At 37.3% G+C, this 19,689-nt stretch overlaps 1 protein-coding gene across 1 annotated transcript; it reads left to right on the top strand.

Annotated features, from left to right (window-relative positions):
- The first annotated feature begins 428 nt into the window (after positions 1-428).
- On the top strand, positions 429-16,365 carry GALR1 (galanin receptor 1). Its single transcript, XM_035319177.1, has 3 exons — positions 429-2,397; positions 9,496-9,561; positions 12,989-16,365. The coding sequence occupies exons 1-3, from the start codon at positions 1,708-1,710 to the stop codon at positions 13,304-13,306; spliced, it is 1,074 nt and encodes a 357-aa protein (XP_035175068.1). The 5' UTR covers positions 429-1,707; the 3' UTR covers positions 13,307-16,365.
- Positions 16,366-19,689: the final 3,324 nt, after the last annotated feature.

Below are 19,689 nucleotides of genomic sequence, written 5' to 3'. Positions count from 1 at the left end.
GAAAGGAAAAGAAAGGAAAAGAAAAGAAAAGAAAAGAAAAGAAAAGAAAAGAAAAGAAAAGAAAAGAAAAGAAAAGAAAAGAAAAGAAAAGAAAAGAAAAGAAAAGAAAAGAAAAGAAAAGAAAAGAAAAGAAAAAACAATCCTCAAATCTCTTAGGAATCTTTACTGGTTTATTTTTACTTAATATATCTGTAACTTCTAAACTGAGTCATGACGGATATAGGAAGCAGTTCAACATAAATCAAAGTTTCTTAAATCTATAGAAACTGAATTGTGCTCTCCCAATACATTTTGCTTTGGACATAATGGACCAGATGATAAGTAGGTTTAATTCAAGTCTAGATTTGCAGAGTCAATATCTCTACACTCAGCTGATGTACATCTGCTGAAAAGTCTTAACATAAGTACCAAAAGGAAAGGCAGAAAAAACTGTAAAATTGTGAATTGCAAAGGAGCAAACAGAAGCTTGTTCCTTTAAAAAGCACATCTGAAGAGTTATCTTTGACCTCACTGCTTCCACATAAAAACTGCTGCAAAGTAGCATCAAGCTCTTGAGTAAATAGGATATGTAAGGGAGGCTGTTTGAAGAAAGCCACAGCTCTCCCAGCTTTTACCTTCACCAGTGTGCAATATTAACACCGATGGAAGGGATTTTTAACAACAGCAAAGATGATCCCTTGAGAAGAGAGATACAAAAGTACCATCGGATGTAACTTAATGTTTGAAAACAAATGTTTTAAAAACTCTCAAGGAAACCTGTCTCAGTGACAAGGTGTATGTGTGTGTGTGCATATTTACAAGTCCTCACGTCCAGCTTATGAAGGAGTTTTTGTCCAGCTCTGAAGAGAATAACTTTTTAGTTTCTCTAATTTTGGCACCTTGAAGAATTCCCTGCAGCTGCCCGGCTCCGAGTTTATTGCTAACAAGACACATAGCAGAGCAGCGGTGAAATTTGGAAACCTGTTCTTCGTGATGTGAACGTGAAAAGTGGCCAAACACTCTATTCCCTTTTTTTCTTTCCTTCTTGGATGGAGTTACAAACACTTTTCATCCTGTGAACTACCGCCTATGACGGGATATTTAATAGCAGCCTGCAAGGGAGGTGAAAACAGCGAGACCAGGCGGTGTTTGGCCCGGACCAACTCTTAGTAACCTCCAGCTGCTGGAGGTTCATGCAGGCTCCTCCACACACGTCCGCTGGAGGGACTTTGCAGCAGCCACCTGCCAGCGCGCTGCCTCCCGAGCCTCCCAAACCCGAACCTAAAAAGCAACGAGAAGTTTCCCGAGGTGGGTTCCGCTCCCCGGCAGCCACGGCGGGGGGCTTGCGGCTGCGATTAAGAAGCTAAACCGGGGAAGAAAAGCCAAGCCCCCTTCCTCTGCTCCCCCCTCCACGCCCTGCGCTCCGTCCCCGAGCCGGCGGCCTCCCATCGCGGCGAGGCGCGGAGGCTCCGCCGCCCCCCGGGGCGGGCCCGGGAGCATCTGGAGCGGCTCGGGGGCGTTGGGGGGGCTTCGGAGCCGCCTCCTCCAGCGGCGGAGCGGCGCGGAGCGGAGAGGAGGCGGCGGCGCCGTCCTCTTCCTTGCCTCCCTCCTCTGCCTCCTCCCCTCCAGCCCTGCCCGGAGCTCGCAGGGAGGGGGGAGAGGAGCCGGGGGGGGGCTTCGCCTCCTCCTTCAGCCCGAGGAAACTTTGGCCGGGGGGAACGGGGGAGGATGGAGGCCGGGGAGCCCCTCAACCGGTCGCAGGCTGGGGCAGAGCCTCCCCGCGGGGACTTGAACCTCTCCGGGCTGCCGGAGGCGGGGGGGAAGCCCCTCTTCGGCATCGGCATCGAGAACTTCATCACCTTGATCGTCTTCGGCTTGATCTTCGCCCTGGGGGTGCTGGGCAACTCGCTGGTGATCACAGTGTTGGCTCGGAGCAAGCCGGGCAAGCGGCGCAGCACCACCAACATCTTCATCCTCAACCTGAGCATCGCCGACCTGGCCTACCTGCTCTTCTGCATCCCCTTCCAGTCCACGGTCTACGTGCTGCCCACCTGGGTGCTGGGCGCCTTCATCTGCAAGTTCATCCACTACTTCTTCACCGTCTCCATGCTGGTGAGCATCTTCACGCTCTCGGCCATGTCGGTGGACCGCTACGTGGCCATCGTTCACTCCCGCCGCTCCTCAACCTTGCGTGTCTCCCGCAACGCGCTGCTGGGTGTTGGGCTCATCTGGGCGGCCTCCTTTGCCATGGCCTCACCCGTGGCTCACCACCAGCGCCTCTTCCACCGTGAGGACAGCAACCAGACCTTTTGCTGGGAGCAGTGGCCCAACCCACGCCACAAGAAGGTCTACGTGGTCTGCACATTTGTCTTTGGCTATCTACTCCCGCTGCTGCTCATCTCGTTCTGCTATGCCAAGGTGGGGCAAGGCGGGCAGTGGTGGAGGGCATATGGAAGGGGTGGGGGGGTGACCACAGTGTTGGGTATCTGTGAACCTCAGGGACATCTCTGGACACATGCAGGGACATGGCACTGGCAGGAGCCAGCAGCATTAGGAGGTGATGGGGCAGGGGTGTTTGTAGTGCAGAGGGAGGGGGCAGGTTTTATAGCTGAGGGATGGGGGGGTGGGGGGGGGGGACACGACAAGGTATGGCACAGAAAAGTCAGGGATTGCATGGGGTGGGGGGGTGTTGTTCCTGCAATTACGGGGACCCCTCTGCCAGATGTTCTCCTTGTAAAGTGTTGAGAAGCCCCAGAATCATTCTCTGTGAACTCAACTCTCCTCTTTCTTTGCAGTGCTGTATGAGTAGTTTAACTCAAGTCATGTGCAACCAAGCAACAAGTTGTTCAGGCTTCAAACGCAGTATTTCATTTCCTTAAAGTACAGTGTGCTGACAAAATATGACACAAGCCTGCCAATCTGGTCTGATCCAATTAATACATGATAAGAGCAAAAGGCTCATAGTGTTGCCTGGTCACTCTAAGCCTGGTCTTGCCCCTGTTGAAGCAAATGGGAGATTTACCTCTGAATTCAGCACAAGCAGGTGCTAGGAAGCAGTGACTGAGGACCTGGGTAGAAAAAGATATTAGTAAGGTTGCCTGAATAGAGGTGCTTCAGGGCTTTCTGCTCAGGAAACAGTCATGTTTTTCTACAGATGTTATTTGCAGTCTTCAGTGTAGCATCCACAGCTCTCTGACAAGATCTGGAGCACAGGCTGTGACCTACTGGGCTACACAGAGATCCTCCCAGATCCTTCTGTTTCTGTGACCGCAACTTCCAGTCCAGATTTATCCTTGTGCAGTAATTTGTGTTCACGGGGATAGGTCTGCTCTTGCAGATAAGGTGCTTAGGTGTTGAGAAGTGACTTTAATTAGCAAATTAAATAGGTTTATTTAATGTATTAAATGTGAACAACTAATTTTATGTTCTATTCAGTTGTATGTATTATATTCATTATGTCAGTTTAATTGTGGAAGTGCAGGCTGGAATGGCATCTAACTCTGCTAAAACTTTGAGTTCTGTAGCACTCAAAGGACAATATTTGTAAACCACTGTTTGCAGTGAAACAAGTCCAACCCAGCAAAGGGAGAAGAAAATGCATGTTTTCATGCATAAACTGAATTATGCTTTTCCTCGGTAAATACACTGGTATCTCTTCTGCAGTGGTGAATGTGACTGAGCTGTGAGAGGGGAGAAACCTGTTGTAGCCTTAGATCATTGAAGCTATAAGAAAATAATGAATATTACAGAGAGACTATTACTGAATGTGTGTAGAGGAAGCTTTCCAGCCATTAAGAATTCTTTTATTTTTAAAAGCCAAAGTGTTTTCAATTTCAGAATAGATTACCAGCCTTCAAAATATAATTATGTGACTGAAAATTGAAAGCAAGTCTTTAAAAATTATGACAGACTTGCATAGCATAGGAAAAAAAAAATGCCTAAAGGAAATCTAAGCATATTAAACAGAACACATCATGCTAAAAAGCCCTTATACTAAAGTAGATGTCTCAGTATCAATATGAATATGTGTAACTAAAAAACAACAACCCTGTGTGAAATACATGCCCAAAACAAGTTCATAAAAACAAGGCCACTCCAAGTTACAACTAAGATCTTGTGCTCAGATTGCTGCCAGGCTGGGATCTTACCCTTGCTTGTCTTAGGATTGATGTGTTTTGAGCCTGAATACACTACCCTGCTTGCCACAGCGCCAAGCTGGAGGATCCAACATGAAAGGATGAACTCCAGGAGACGTTTTGTATTCCCACAGGTGTCAATAAAACTGAAAAATGCCATGGTTCGTAGGAGGCTATATTGAAGGTGTTTGCACCCTGCAGCATAAAGGCTTGTTCTTGCCTCCATTTCAGAACCACTGACACATCTCCAACTGCAATATTGCAGGGCATGTGGGGTAGAGCAAGGGAGAAATTAAGAATGATAAAAGTTGAAAATCAGAGCTGAAGTCATACATTTGTCAAAGTCACTGCTGCTCTCCTGGGTGTCTAGCAAAGTGATTGCTGTGAGCTTTTACTGATATCACTAAAATACTCTGAAGTCCAACTGATATTTTGGCTTCTCAATGCATGCATGGTTAGATGATAGTTGCTGTGTAATAGTCTCAGAAATATTATAAATCTAAATGCATTAGTTTCTTATGGACTTCCCTGGTTTTCATGAACTGTGGATCAGCTAAATAATGCAATTTTTTGATACTGTAGATTAAGACAAAAGAGATGCATTTCTCTGTTTGAATATATTGCCTTTTCCAGGCTCCTTTAAGGCATTTCTGTTTCCTTTCTAAGCAAATTGCAATTGAACTTTCAGTTTTGAAAGTCTCATTTTTTAGGCACTCTAATGGAGGATTGAGTTCTTTTCCTCTCTCAGTCTCTCTTAAATTATGTAAGGAGAGATTCATTTTCAGGGGGTGCTGTCCCCAGTGGAGAGCAATACTGCAGCAAACTACAGAAGTGCTTAAATAAATGTATATGCCACAAAATCAGAACTGGCAATCTTACATAATATGTTCTTAAGGCAGAGACCACACTCTGTCATGGGTATACAGCTCTGCTTTTCCTCTCTCCCCCCGCCCTTCCCCCCCCCAAAAAAAAAAACAACCAACCAACCAACCAAAAAAAATTTTTTAACCAAATGTGGAACAGAAGTGGAAATAAGAGAGAGAGTGAGAAGGAATGATATTTCCCTAGTTTTGTGACAATAGCAGCCAAAGCAGAAGATGGAGAGGCTCAGTCTTCTGTGTCCTTTAAGGAGAGTCAGTTCACACTCAGCTGTTGAACACCAGACAAGCCACACGGGGAAGAGGTCTTGTGTAGTGCCTGCTCATGGAGGAGGCTCAGCTTTTTGGGATCATGCAGTCAAGAAATCACAAATCCTTAGGAAGCCAGCTGTAATTGGCTCCAGCCAGCTCACAGAACTACTCTTTAAAGGAGCTTACTACTTCAGCCAGAGGAGTAGGGTTTATATAGTTATTAGTTGAGTTACAGCACTGCATACTTGTAGACAGCCTGTATTCTTTTTTATAGCTTACAGTGTTACTTGGCATATTATTTGTTACAGATATTTAGTATGTGTTTCATAACATATATTTGCTCACTAATGTGCTCTTAAAGGGCAAAGTGATAGATGATGCACAGTGGGCTTCCACCAACTGACATCTGTCACAGTAATGCAATGTGACAACTGATTTTGGGTGCTTCTGCTTCTGAGTACGCAATTATGAGGCTTCAGTCCTTGAACGTCAGAACTCTTTCAAGTCTCTAGGTTGGACACCTAAAATCATTAGCAAACTTTTCCTTTTATAGAGGTATAATGTTAAAAGCTACTTTTTAATTTATTTCTTGCTTGAAGAATGTTTCCATTATTATCTATCACTCTGAACATTCTGAATTCATGAAAGTCATGTATGATTTACAGAGTTGGTTAAAAATAAGCCATAAAAAATAGGAGTCAAGATAAAATTCAAGCTTAAATGGTTCTTGGCATAAGATAATATATCTTAAATTTTACTGAGCAGAAATGGAAAACTTTATTGGAGAAGGCTAAACTACACTGAAAAGAGAATTAAAGGGTATGACATATAAGTGACATACTATTAAATGAAACAGGGTGAAGGATCTGTTGTGACAATAAAAGTAGCAGCATTACTTCAAAAAGTAGATTGCAGTCAAAAGCACTTGAATTTAAATCGGGTTCATATTATAAAATATGGTTCAGAATGTGATGCTCACATTATGTCTCTATTAAACAAGCAGTTCACTCTTATTAGATAATGACCTTGGGCAGGCTTTCCTGCTCCATGATTTTAAATGGATAAACTAACAAATAAGGAAGGTGTAGGCAGTGGAATGATTGCATACAGCCAGACAAGAAACATGCTTTGAAGAAGTGCAGATGTCAAACTTTTATATTGTTTGGCAGATCTGTTTGAATAAGCACAGATAGTTTGGGCTATTTTTTCCCTTCCCTATTGGAAAATCCCTTTTCCAGCCTCATTTTGTCATCATCCTTAGCCTGTACTCTCAAGTCATCTGAAGCTTGTCTCTGAAACAGCTGTGAGCAAAATGAAATATTCTGAAGGCAAAAGCAAGGGCCTCCCAAATGCTGTTGGGGTGGTTTTGGTACTACAGTCTAGACCAGCCTGGAATTTCTATTTTCATAATCCTGCAAAACTCCTTACACACTCTGGCACAACAGCATATCTCTCATCCCCTAGAACCCCATCCTCATCTCCAGAACACAGGAAAGCTATTCCTTCCCCAAGAGCTAAACATGATTGCTGATCAACAGGTACATTAAAGCTAGAGTTAGCAGTTTCATGTAAAGAGCTAATTTTTCCACAGAACTGATTTTATTTTATTTTATTTGAAATGTAACATCTGATTAGAACAGGCTGTGACTGATTTATTTATTTATTTTAGCAAGGCTCATATTTTATTCTGTGAGTTAAATATGCATGTGTAAATGCATTAGTGGATATTTCGAAGAACACTTCCGTTAGAAGATTAACTTGAGACAAAATGAGAGGAATATAAGAATTATTTTTCATTCAAGTGAAGTGACAGTGGCTGTGAGAGGAACAATTGATTATTCCTTGGCCCAAAGAAGAGAGAGTTTGAAAAGGGCAGTGAGGAGCGGTGTCTTTGATTTGCCTTGTAGTGTTTGTACATAAACATGGCTCTTAATATCCCTCTACAGCTTTCCGTGTAGGTCTCTGAGTGCTGTTCCATGGCTGTTGATAGGTAATTAAATTCTGCCTATTTCTCTTGCTGCTGGTTTGCATACCATCTGGTACACTGCCACACAGAGCCAGCATGTTTTCACTGCAGAGGCTGCACATCCTTATTTCATGACATACATACATAACCTGAAATAAGGAAACTTGAGAAGGATTAATTGGAAGGTTATCACCTAAATCTTCAACATCCCAAAGTATTCAATAGTATCTTTGTTTACTGCACCTTTCTTTGGAACAGAGAAAGATGCAATGCAACAGCTTGTGTTACAAGTTTCAGAACAAAAGAAAAAGAAAGTTTATACCCTTAAAAGAAGATTTTGCAGTTCTAAGTTTTGGGAAGAGTATATCTAACTTTAGTGTTACACTCTGAGTGAAAATCCCAGTCTAGTACAGTATCAAGGTGGTAGTAGACAGGATTTGCAAAGGTCCAGTAGAAAAAGTTCATCTATCTAAGTTATGTGAAGGGGGGCAGTAATTTAAGAATTGATGGGAAGTGAACTTCACTGTATTTCTCCCATGCTCATTTGTTTTTAGAGCCACAGACTAAACAACTCAGCTCTGCTGTACATGGTGAAAGCAGGCGAATAAAAATGTGTGAGCCAGGGGGACACAACTCTGCTCCTCTGATTCCTCTCAGGGGCTCTTCTATGCTTTTCTCTTTGTTTTCTTCATCTTGGAGAAGGAAGAACATTTGGGATCCAGACAAAGCCAGAGCTTCTCAGAGAAAAACCCAGAGAAAAACCTTTTATTTTATTTTATTATTTTTTTTCCTGCTTTTCTGGGGCTCAGGTTAGCCTGGTGGCAGCCAGGCTGGCATTTCATAGTACAGAGTGAGTGCAGGGCTGAAGCACAAACATGTTTGAGTACAGATAAGCAAAACTGCATTTCAAATGTTATGTTACAATTTTATTTATTTGTATATTTTGTAGTTTGCTGAAAGATAAGATCAGACTTATAAAAAATGGAATCCACTGGTGATCTGTGGTTAGTCACAAATATCATCCTGCTTTTCTTAGATTGTTCTGTATGTTTGTAAGACTTAAATGCCACAGTGGCATCAAATCTGTGTCATCTTCTCTGATTGTCCTGTCCTGGTAGTGGTTAGCCATGCATCCCAAAGAAATCAGAGAAAACATTCCAGAAATCAGAGAAAAGAGAGAATTTATACTCTTTCCACACCTCAGGAAATATCCTTAGAAACCCTAACGTATAGTATTATATTCCTTCAAAAGATCTTTTTAATGCATATTTCCTTTAACTCTGGATAATCTTATGTGTTTAATTGTTCTCAGCTCATCTTAGATCTATGCAAACTCTAACCCTAACATTGTCGTCATCTAACTGAGCTCTTCACTCTGAATTTTTGCAAAAATGTGCACACACACACACACACTTACCATATTATAATTAAACCCTTGAGTTTAATTAAATATTCCCCTTTCTTGATTCTGTATGATTTACTACTGGTTAAATATATGCACCTAAAGAGCATATTCCCTGCCTCCCCACATACCTATAAATCATGCTATATGAATATATTATACTCAGTTAACAATGACTACAGAAAAAGGGCATGCTTCACTATGCATCCACTATCCAAAACCTTATGTGAAAATCATTACATTTATGTTAAAATTTGGACCCTACACTTGGTTGATATATCATTTTGAGACGTAGTGAAAAAATATTTGTGAAAGGTACATGACAAGTGTCATCAAATTATTCATAAAGGTCTTATCTCATGTGAGATACATCTTATTATAAATTATTTGTAAAAAGCTTAGACTTTTTTGAAGATCAAATAGTGTCAACATCCTGATTATATTAACCAAACATCCATCTGAAGAAAGCAAATTATGCAGGTGACTCAGAAAAGCTCTGACTCAAAACATACACTTTTTATGTTACATGCAGTAAAGGTCATTCTAAATTAACAAGCATTGACATTTTTATGAAAGAAGAATGATTGCTAATTCTTGTTACAGGATAGGTTTCAATTTATTGCCTTGTTCAATCATAATGTGTATTTGTTATGTAATACATCTGTATTTTAATACAAGAATTCAGCTGTGATGTGCTTTGTTGATTCACACAGATACAGATATACAATTCCTTTAGATTTTATAACATGCTCTTCTGAAATGTGTAAATTGTATCATTGATGTTTGTAAGCAATTCATGCAGTACTGGAGAATATACTGTAAAAACAATGTTTTTGAATTTTAGAAAATGGTGAAATACAAGATGCAAATTAATCTTTTCAGGTCCTTAACCATCTGCATAAAAAGTTGAGAAACATGTCAAAGAAGTCAGAAGCATCCAAGAAAAAGGTAGATTGCTTTCATTAACAATTCCTATTTGTTTATATTTTAGTTTTATGGGTAAGATAATTTGGTATTCTATTGCTTGTGGCCAAAGACATAATTGAGAGGAGGATTTAAAATGAAGTATTTAATGACATATTCAGTCTCTCACTGAACTCAGCAGGATGGGAATCTTCTCTGATCTGGGTTTTCTACTATAGTGGGTCAAGACATTACGTGAAATCCTTGTATTTTGAACATTGGAGCATCTGAAATTTAGATAGGAGAGACCACCTCTCTAAATTTAAATGTTTCTTTTGCCTTACCAGCCTTTTTCTCTACCTTGTAAATATTTTCTTTTTCTTAAACTAGCTGATTTTTTTAAATGAAGAATTCCTAGCTTGTATGATGAGATTTACAACTGAGATTAATTGTACTTCCTGATAGGAGGCTAAAAAGAGACTTTAATAATTTTATGATTTTCCATAAAACATTTTTTTTTCTTTTATGTTCAGACTTCAGTCATATACTAGCTACAAGTAAAATTGTGAAGGGTCTTTAAAGCAAAATGTTAGCTTTGCAATTTACAGCAATATTTGAAAGATGTGTTTATGTAGAGAATTTGACAGATAATATAATATGGTTCTGATTTTTGAGCAGATTTGACCACAGTAATCATTTGACTAAGTTCTCAGTTTATGAATGTGGAGTCAGAAAAAACCCTTAGGCTACAGCTCTTCATTTGATCTGATCACTATTACCATATGGGCATGCAGACTATCTGCAATGTAGATGAGATATACATGGGCTCAACAGGGAATAAATAATCTATTATTTATGCACTCTCTATGTTAAAAAATAATAATAATAATAATCTTGTCATCGATTTTAATTTCTAGAATTGAAAATATTATATCCCTGATTCAGTAGAACAGTTAACATAAATATTTTGCATTTGCTCTCATCAAGGCCAAAGGTGTAGTTTTCAAAGGCGTTCTCTATGTTGCCATCTCTATTCTCATGTACGTTATTCTCAAACTGGAAATATCTGTGCATTTCCTCTAAGGAGTAGCTCTTGAAATTTCAAATAAAAATCAGATCTAGCTATGAACTTGCTTTCGTAGTTTGAGGCATTGGAGCTAAGTCCAAAACTTCCTGGGCACTTCAGGGTTCAGTAAGCAAAGGGCAAACAAAACAAAACTTTTTCTTTTTTTTTCTTTTTTTATTTTTTTGACTTGGAATTTTCTGATCCTAAGGCCATAACTCATGTTTTCAAAGCAACTCTGTTTTCATTAGTATGTTTTATGTATCTGGTTACTGTGTGTTCTTCTGCTGCTGCTATTTTGTTAACAATAATGCATTTCAGACCCAGTTCTACATTTTTAGCTTTATTCAAATCTTTATAAAAATTTAGTAGTAGAATCTTAAAATTAATTTTTCATATGTGTGGAAAAAAGAAAAAAATAATAATTTAAAATATGAACGTGCCTAAATGTTGTTCTTTATGCTGTTTGGTCACAAAGCATCAATATTAGCATCATTCATTTCAGGCAGTTTTTATTTGCTAATGAGGAACCATAAACAAGGTCCCATTAAGTAAAAAAGAGCTGCCCTTTAGTGTTACCTTGGTTGCAAATTATAGTCATAGAGGAAAGGTAAGCTCTGAAGTGAAGCTTAGGAGGAATAATGGGAAAAAACAGAAGTTGTGAGGATCCATTATGCAGAGCTACTTATGCTGCTGATATGAAATACCTTAAGTACAATAGTTACAAGAGACACATGGTCAACCTCAGCTTTCAGTGTATACAGTCTATTGAAAGTCAGTGATTTTCCTGGTGCCAGGTTTGTTGTTGTTGTTTGTTTGTCTTAATTTTGAAAAAACAAAAACAACAACAACAAAAAATGAAGTAATACACCTTTTAAGGAGTAACTGTGCATGCGATACCTAGACAGAGTGTTTTCAGCCAGAATATTAATACATTAAATGGATCAGACAATGAACTGTTCTTTATTTATACTTCCTTGTTAGCACAAGGAAGACTACTTTTCTGATGACAGCTGAAACAGAAAATATTTGTGTGGCTGTTTTAACATCAAATGACTTAAACTAAATAGGGCTAAATAGAAAAAAAGGTTGTGAAGACATTTGAACCATTGAGACTAAATCAACAGGTATCTCCTTTGGTTTCTGTTGTGAGATTTTGCTAATCAGTCACAATATCTCTCATAGATTATGTCAGCCTGTTGCCACAGAAATTAAGATTTTCCCTGCAAGTTTCTGTAAGTTAAGTCAAGTGGTGATTGTTTAGGTCAAAGAATTACTACCAAGCATTAATCAATTCAAGGAAGTATAGACTGGGGTGAATAAATTAGCAAAAAGTCCAGGAGGCATTGTCTGTGCTGCAGTATATTTCATATTGTGGGTTAGTTTGGCCTGTGAAGAAGAGCTGAAGTTGTCTGCAGAATTATGAAGTGTTAATAAGAGTAATTATAATGACCAATAACATAATATGCTTTGGAATCGCTATTAGGCTTTTACTGGGAAAGTGGCACTTGTTAGAGCCATACATGTATTAATTTTTTCAGCAACTGCAAAGCAGTTACCTGCTGATTGTGAAGTAAACAAAAGGAAAAGAAAACATTAACAATCAAACTCCATTGTGCCTTGGCAAAATACTTGCAGCATCTGAAAGGTCTATAGTGACTGATACTGTGGCGGTCAGAAGGGATATAAGGAACTTGATATCTTTTTCCTGTGAAAATATTGAACTATGAGGCAGCACCGAGGTTATTTTGCTCCTTGTGTTCAATGTACAATTACCAAAAATGTCAAGTTCCTTCCTGATATGTCTTATTTTTCTTTTTTTTTCTTTTTTTTTTCCCTAGTTTTATTCCAGAATGTTGTTGGGTGATCCCTCCATAGAAATTTTATGTTCAAAGGAGAGATTTACAAAATTTCCTCCTCTTTAGATTCTTGAGCAAAGGTTTAATCTGACTGCTCTAAGCTCTTTCACTAGTTGGCTTCATGTTCAGTGGATCTCTTTTGAAATTCTGGTCAGAAATCCTTGTTCACCCTATTAAAATATAACTTATTAGATCTGGATGAGAGTCCCCAAAGACCTATGTTATTATTTTGTTACATCTAGCTTGTATGCACTTCAGAAAAGACTAGGATTTTGTGTAGGGAGTGAGGAACATCATTCTTTATTTTTGAGCAAGGTGATGTATTTCCTGTTTGCTGCAGAATTTTCAAGGCTAGCATTCTTCTTGCATTACTTCAAAATAAAGTCCATATAGGTAATGAGTTTCATTTGTTAATAAATATTATTGTTAATAAATAGTTAAGTGTATTATGTTTGTGTACTTTTTTCTATAAACAATGCTTTTAAAGCAGGTTTAAAATTAATTCTGTAAGTGCTTATAAGACATCTGTGTTTTCCTTTCCCTGTCTCAGACAGCACAGACTGTGTTGGTGGTGGTAGTGGTTTTTGGCATCTCCTGGCTGCCGCATCACGTGATTCATCTCTGGGCTGAATTTGGAGTTTTCCCACTGACTCAAGCTTCATTTCTCTTCAGGGTAGCTGCACACTGTCTGGCTTACAGCAATTCTTCTGTGAACCCGATTATATATGCATTTCTCTCTGAAAATTTTAGGAAGGCCTACAAACAAGTATTCAAGTGCCAGATAGGTAATGAATCACCTCTGAATGATGCTAAAGAAAATAAGAGCCAGATAGATACACCACCAACTACCAACTGTACACACGTGTGAGCTTCAGAAAGTCCTGTACGTTGGCTCTTCAGCTGTGTGAACAAGACTTCTAGAAAACAAAGCACAATGAGCTTTATCCTAGCTTTTTCTTAATAAAGCTAATTGCTAATAAGCTATTCAATGTACTGAAATTGCATTTGTAGCAAACTTTCATGAAACTGGTATGAAAGAACACTGAGCTGGTCCTTTGTATCTTAGCTTTGCCAAATAAAGCTCCTGGACCTTTCAAAGATACTTCAGGAAAAAAAAAAAAATGGTGATATGTCTGCATTCTTATTCATTAAGCATAAGTTCTATAAACATGCATGTATATATACAAGGATACGTTGGAAATGTCACTGAACTTTCCGACATCTTACTCTGTAGAAGTGAAGAGATGGCTGAATTTTTTGACTTAGAGATAATAAATACTGTGGTACTATGGTTTCAGAGAGGAAAACTTTCATTATCTCCATCAGATTGTTTTGACAATGCTTTTTCTCTTTTCAAAATAAAGATGTCCTATGATGCTGAGTTGAAATAACCCATGTACAACTTGAAGCAACTGCTTTAGAGGCAAATCTGATTTTATCTGTTCAGCTGTCTTTTTAATGTAAAACACTGAGTGACGATGGACTTTTTACTACTTTGTATGCCTACCTTACTGCATACACAGAACTTTTGTGTACGCTATATAAGGTTTTGTTTATGACCTGTATGTAGTTGTACCAAAATGAGGATTTGTCTGAGGGAAGTTTTTCTATAGTTTTTGCATGTGTGTATATGTGTGTGTGCATATTTTAACTTTATAGACTTTGAGATGGAGGTACAGTTTTAAATGTGCAATATCTGTATTAATTTTAAAATGTTATGTTCCATAAAGAAATTCCAAGCAATGTTTAAGTGTTTTAAAAGAGCAATCCATTAAAAGTTCTAAGAGGGGTTTGATATCATGATACTCTAAAATGGACAATTTCAGAAGGATGTATTAAAATCAGTACAAAGTGTATAAGGTAAATGGCAGAATTCTGAAAATTCTTAACACAAGTGATTTCAGCAATTTTATAAATGTTCTTAATATGTCCTTAAGCAGTAAACCTCTGGAGAAATAGTGGAAGAGTACTCAGTCCTTTGAGAACATTGTTATTAGCTGGACTATGATGTGATTTACCATTTATATTAATGACCCATGGAATCATAGAATAAATCAAATTGAAAGAACCTCTGGACATCCTCTCAGGCAGGGCTGCCTGCAGATCTGGATCACTTCCTTATCTAGGCACATTTTGTAAATTTCCAAGGATGGCAATTCAACAACTTTTGGTCAACATGTTACTGCCTCATCACATGCAGCTGAGATTTCCCATGATGTAACTTGTGACCATTGCTTTCTGTCCTTTGTGCAATCCAGAAGAGTCTTCTCTCTAACCAATCTCTATGTAATCGAAGATGGCAATTAAATTTCTTCCCAGCCTTCTCATCACCAACCTGAAAAAATAAGGCTCTCTGTATTTCATCTGTTGTGCTCCAGCCCCCTGGCCTTCTACTGTGCTTGCTCCAGCCCAGCCATCCCTCTCACATACTGGGGTGTTTGAAATGGGACAGCATGTTACAGGTGTGGTCTCACCAGCACTGAGTAGAGGGGACTAATCACTTCCCTAGACCCTGTGTTTTTCTGCAGAATTACATTCAGTCAACCCAAGTCCAAGTTTCAGGAATCTGGATTTGGCTTTGTTGAACTTTATACATTTGATGACAACTGTCCTGTTCCTCTGGCTTATTGAGGCCCCTCTGGAAGGAAGCCTTGACTTTCAGTGTATCTAGCAATTGCCCAAGTTTGGTGTCATCTGCAAATTTTCTGAGTGTTTCCTTCCCCCTCTTCAGGTTTTTGATGAAGATGTTAAATATTGTTGGCAAGATACTCGTCAGATTCTTTTTTCTCCACAAACTTGCTTTAAAAAAAAAAAAAAAAAAAGTTTGGAGTTGTGAAAGATAACTATAGGAGACTCTCTCCATATCAGTTATGGAGGGTTAGCTGACATGAAAATGTCTATGCTTACATGCAAGTCTTTTCTGCTTGGAACTAGTAAAATATATTGAAGATGTTGAATTAAAAATGATGGAATAATACTGCATGCATGATTGTGTCAATTCCTTCATATAAAGAAACAGTATGATATTATTGCTAGGAACACAAAATATATGAAAAAAAAAATGGAGTAGAAGGGCTTATCTGTGCAGCAGGACATTTTCTGGGTTAAGTCTGAGGTTAGGAAACACAGTCTAGCACAATTTTGCAGTTCCTTTGAGCTTTCAGATTTTTCATGCCCTAATCAGATTCTTAAATCACTATCAGACTTCAGATGAGTTTATAACATATTAGGTGATCCCACAGCTTTGAAAATTGTATGTTATTTCCTTTTAAAATTTTGCTTTTTTTTTTTCTTTTATTTTAAATAAAAAAAAATACAATGTAAATATAAAAATCATATAAAGTTAACATCGTGAGTTTATGATTTCATCTGGAAAAGTCTTTTTCTTAGTTCTAAATAATGTTAAACACAATTGCTTGATAGTCAGCAATGGGACTTCATCTGTTTGAAATTTTGAGGTTGAGGGAGTGGGGAAGGCCAGCAGTAAGAGGTACTTTTGAAGCCCTGCCTGATTCCTGGTGAGTGTCAGTAAAACTTCCACCTCTCTTCTCAGAGAAACCTTAACAAGCACCTGCCACTCAAAAACTCGGTTTCTTGACTAAAGCACACTCCTTTTTAATCAGTGTCTCTACCATGGCTTTGATGTATTCAGCTGTGACCCAGAGGATGTTAATGTAAAAACGATGTTAATGTATGCTGTGAACTGTGTCTAACCCTTGAGTAGCAGGGGTTTGTGCCAGAAATATGGTTAATTTGGGCAGAAAATCAGCAAATGGGCACTAATTATCCCTGACTAAATGCCTGCTTTTAAGTTCTGAGCTTGCTGACTGGTTATTGTTTCTTGTGGAGAGCAAAGTAAGTTTACCACACTTATTCGTCTAATATGCTTTGTTACATGTTTGTAACCAGAAACACTAATCACAGTGTCACTGAAGGAAAAGAAAAAAAAAAAGAAAAAAGAAAAAAAAAAGAAAAAAGAAAAAAAAAAAAGATTTTCTCTGTAACTAGAACTAAATCAATAATCCCAGTGAATTGTGAATTCCATCAAATTGTTGTATTAATGAGACAATATTATTCCATACAAATTAAGCAACAGGCACGTTTACTCAAATTCCTCTAAAAATAAAGCAGGGTACTTAACTGCAATTAAAAACATACTTACATTTATACTAATGTCTTAATTGATATTTCTCAAAAATTGTGAGAATTAGAGACCCCAAATAGAAAAAGTTACTCATATTAATTTATAAATTCCCTAAATGTTTATGTATTGTGTCAAAATACTACCTCTTTGTGCTGTTTCACGAGTATCTCCAAAAGTAGAAAATATGTTATGCATTTTAACACTGATGATAGAAGTAGTATATCCCATCAAATCAAGTAACAAGAGTTGTTCAGTCCTTTTTAAAACTGTGCCTTAGCAGAGAAACATAAGTCTTTTATTTCTACAGTTTTCTCTGCAGAGTGTATTAAACACCCATGGAAAGGTAGCACTTCTGCAGCACCTCATGCTTACGTGAGAATGTCTCATTTCTTGCACACTTTTAGCAGGGGGTGTAGAGGAGCTTAGTTCTGTCCATCTTCTGGGGTTGTAATAGAACATTTCAGCAGGTTTCTAGCCAATTTTGCATTTTATATTTTAGAATTTCAGTGTTTTTTTTGTCCTTTTTTTTTTTTTTTTCTTTTTTTTTAACAGTTGTTACCTTAAAAGATGTGAAAAATTCATTAAAACACTGCATCAGTGGAACTTGGAAATTGTAAAGATTTATGTTTAAGGCGGTCAGGAAACAATTCCATTGAGGTTCTTCATGCAAGGTTAGCCCTACCTATTTGTGGGTAAGTGTTTAAAGTATGATAAAAGTTGTCAACTGAACAAAAAATTACAGCAATGCTCTTCGTCAGCTAATACAGCCTAAAATACATTCTACATCCCTCAAGATATAAGTGCAGTCTTCAAGATGTAAGGATCCATATGCACACTGTGTATGATTATAATTAAACTTGATTTGGAGCCTATATCCAAAATGAATAATAATAATAATAACAGCACTTAGCAAACATATTATTCATCATCTGCAAACATGATGAAAAATGATGGGAACTTTCTCACCTATATACCCAGCTGTCCTAACCTGACAGGTAAATGTATCACCCATTTAGCAAATTTTAACAAAAGGAGGTGATAATTTTAGTTCAAAGTGAAGGCACTTAATGGCCTCTTCCATGTGAGTCATAAAATTATGTATAGGTTTCAGCATGTACTAAACAATTATGATATGCAATAATGGAAACATTCAGAATTCCTTAAAATTTCTTTCTCATGTCAAAAAATATAGAAGTTCCTAACATTTTCTTGTGTCTAGGGTAGGTAACAAAAACCTATGAAAACAGTAAACCTGACAAACTTGGCTGAAGTTACATGCAAGAAATTACTGTCTGTATAAGGAGCAAACTTTAACTTTAGAGTTGTGTTCCCATTTTTAGCCCTAAAGTTCTTTCAGTCTTTTGTATGATTAAATTAGTTGGATCATTGATTATTTACCAATTGTTCTGAAGTTTCTATTAAATTTAAACATTGAGAAAAACATATATATTTCAAAAGAATTTATTTTTTTTTTCAAAGACATTTTAATGACATTTTAATTTATGAAGCTTCAAGGTTTGTATTCACTTTCACTGTACACATACACCTCTTTCTTAAAATGTTATTATTATTCTTTTCATAATATATTATATACTCATTTGAAAAAATAATAATAATAATAATAATCTCCAAGAAATAAACATAAAGCTTTGTATATTTAATGTTATGGTAAAATAAATCTTACTTTACATCCCACATTGTAGGGAAAGTGAAGGATCTTTACAAAAAGTAATATTGGAAATGCATTATTTGAAACATCATTATCTTCATGGCTTCTTCACAGTATGATGTGTCACATTGTACTTAATGGAATTTGTTGTATTTTGGGAAAGGATAAAAGTAGAGAAAAGATCCACTTCTACCTTAACATTTTGTGTTTGTGTTATATATTCACTACACATACAAACATTGAAGACAAGAAAATTAAAATTCTGTGTTTGTTTCAGTGAATGTAAAGTAACATGCAGTTATTCTAAGATATACTGTACTTTGTGTGAATTTTCAAATGATTTTTTTCAATAGATCTGTATTGTTTTTGCTTCTCTCCATAATATGAAATACAAAGTCATTTCCTTACAAAACGTTTGCACAATATTTGAAAACAAGCAGTGTCCTCAGGAAAAAAAATCCAGAAAAAAATAGTGTATGTGATAGACTTTAATGACTAGATGTTGTTATGGGTTGAAAATACCCTTAAGAAAATTTAATTAATATAAAAATACATTTTCATTTTCAAGTACGTAAATGCAGGAGGTATGATCCTCCATTCAGGCTGGTAAAAGGCAACTGAAATTGATTGAACTTATTGATATTTCTTATTCAAATACAATTTCAATCTTTGTAAAACATTTTGCTTAAGAGACATAAAACCAGAGCCAGATCCATGTATTTGAATAAGAAAAGAAACAAAATACTCCAGTCATATGAAATCCAAACTTATTTTATTAAATGAAAGCCTGTGTATGGCTCCACATTTGGAAAGAGGCAGTCAAATCAATTTATGCCTGTGAGTAGATCTTCATTAACCAAGAGAAACGGCTATTTTGATATAGTAAAAATGTCTAGATAAGCATTAAACCAGAACGTAATGAGTTCTACACCTAATAAAACATATTTTTAAAAAGCAAATTAAATGTTATCGTCATGCATTTAAAATGATGTGCACTTTATCAGTTTTACCTACTCAAATATCTTGTGCAGTTCTTGAACAATCATTTGTGGACTTGTGTACTTAACATTTGCAGATACATGGGAGCACCCTGGCCATATATATTTACAGGACTAAGACTGAAGTCTCATTTTATAGAGACATTGCTTAAGTCCTATAGCATGTTCCTTTTGAAAAAGTTTGCCTTTGTGTGGTTATTCAATTCACTGATAAACATCTAATCATCTGTAAAGTTTGTTGTAAAATCTCTCATTTAGTAATAAATCATCTGAGCTCCAGAAATAATCCAGAGATTTCTAGCAATACCTGTAGAGATTTTATCAACCTGGTTGTGTTTAATATTAATATTCCAAAAGAAAATACAAAATTGTTGCTTATGTTTTGTAGATTTCACATATTTGGGTGAGGTGATAACTCCTTTACATTAAATTTCACAATA

Source organism: Oxyura jamaicensis, chromosome 2, assembly GCF_011077185.1.
Source record: "Oxyura jamaicensis isolate SHBP4307 breed ruddy duck chromosome 2, BPBGC_Ojam_1.0, whole genome shotgun sequence".
Classification (NCBI taxonomy): domain Eukaryota; kingdom Metazoa; phylum Chordata; class Aves; order Anseriformes; family Anatidae; genus Oxyura; species Oxyura jamaicensis.
This window is presented reverse-complemented; position numbering and strand designations above follow the sequence as displayed.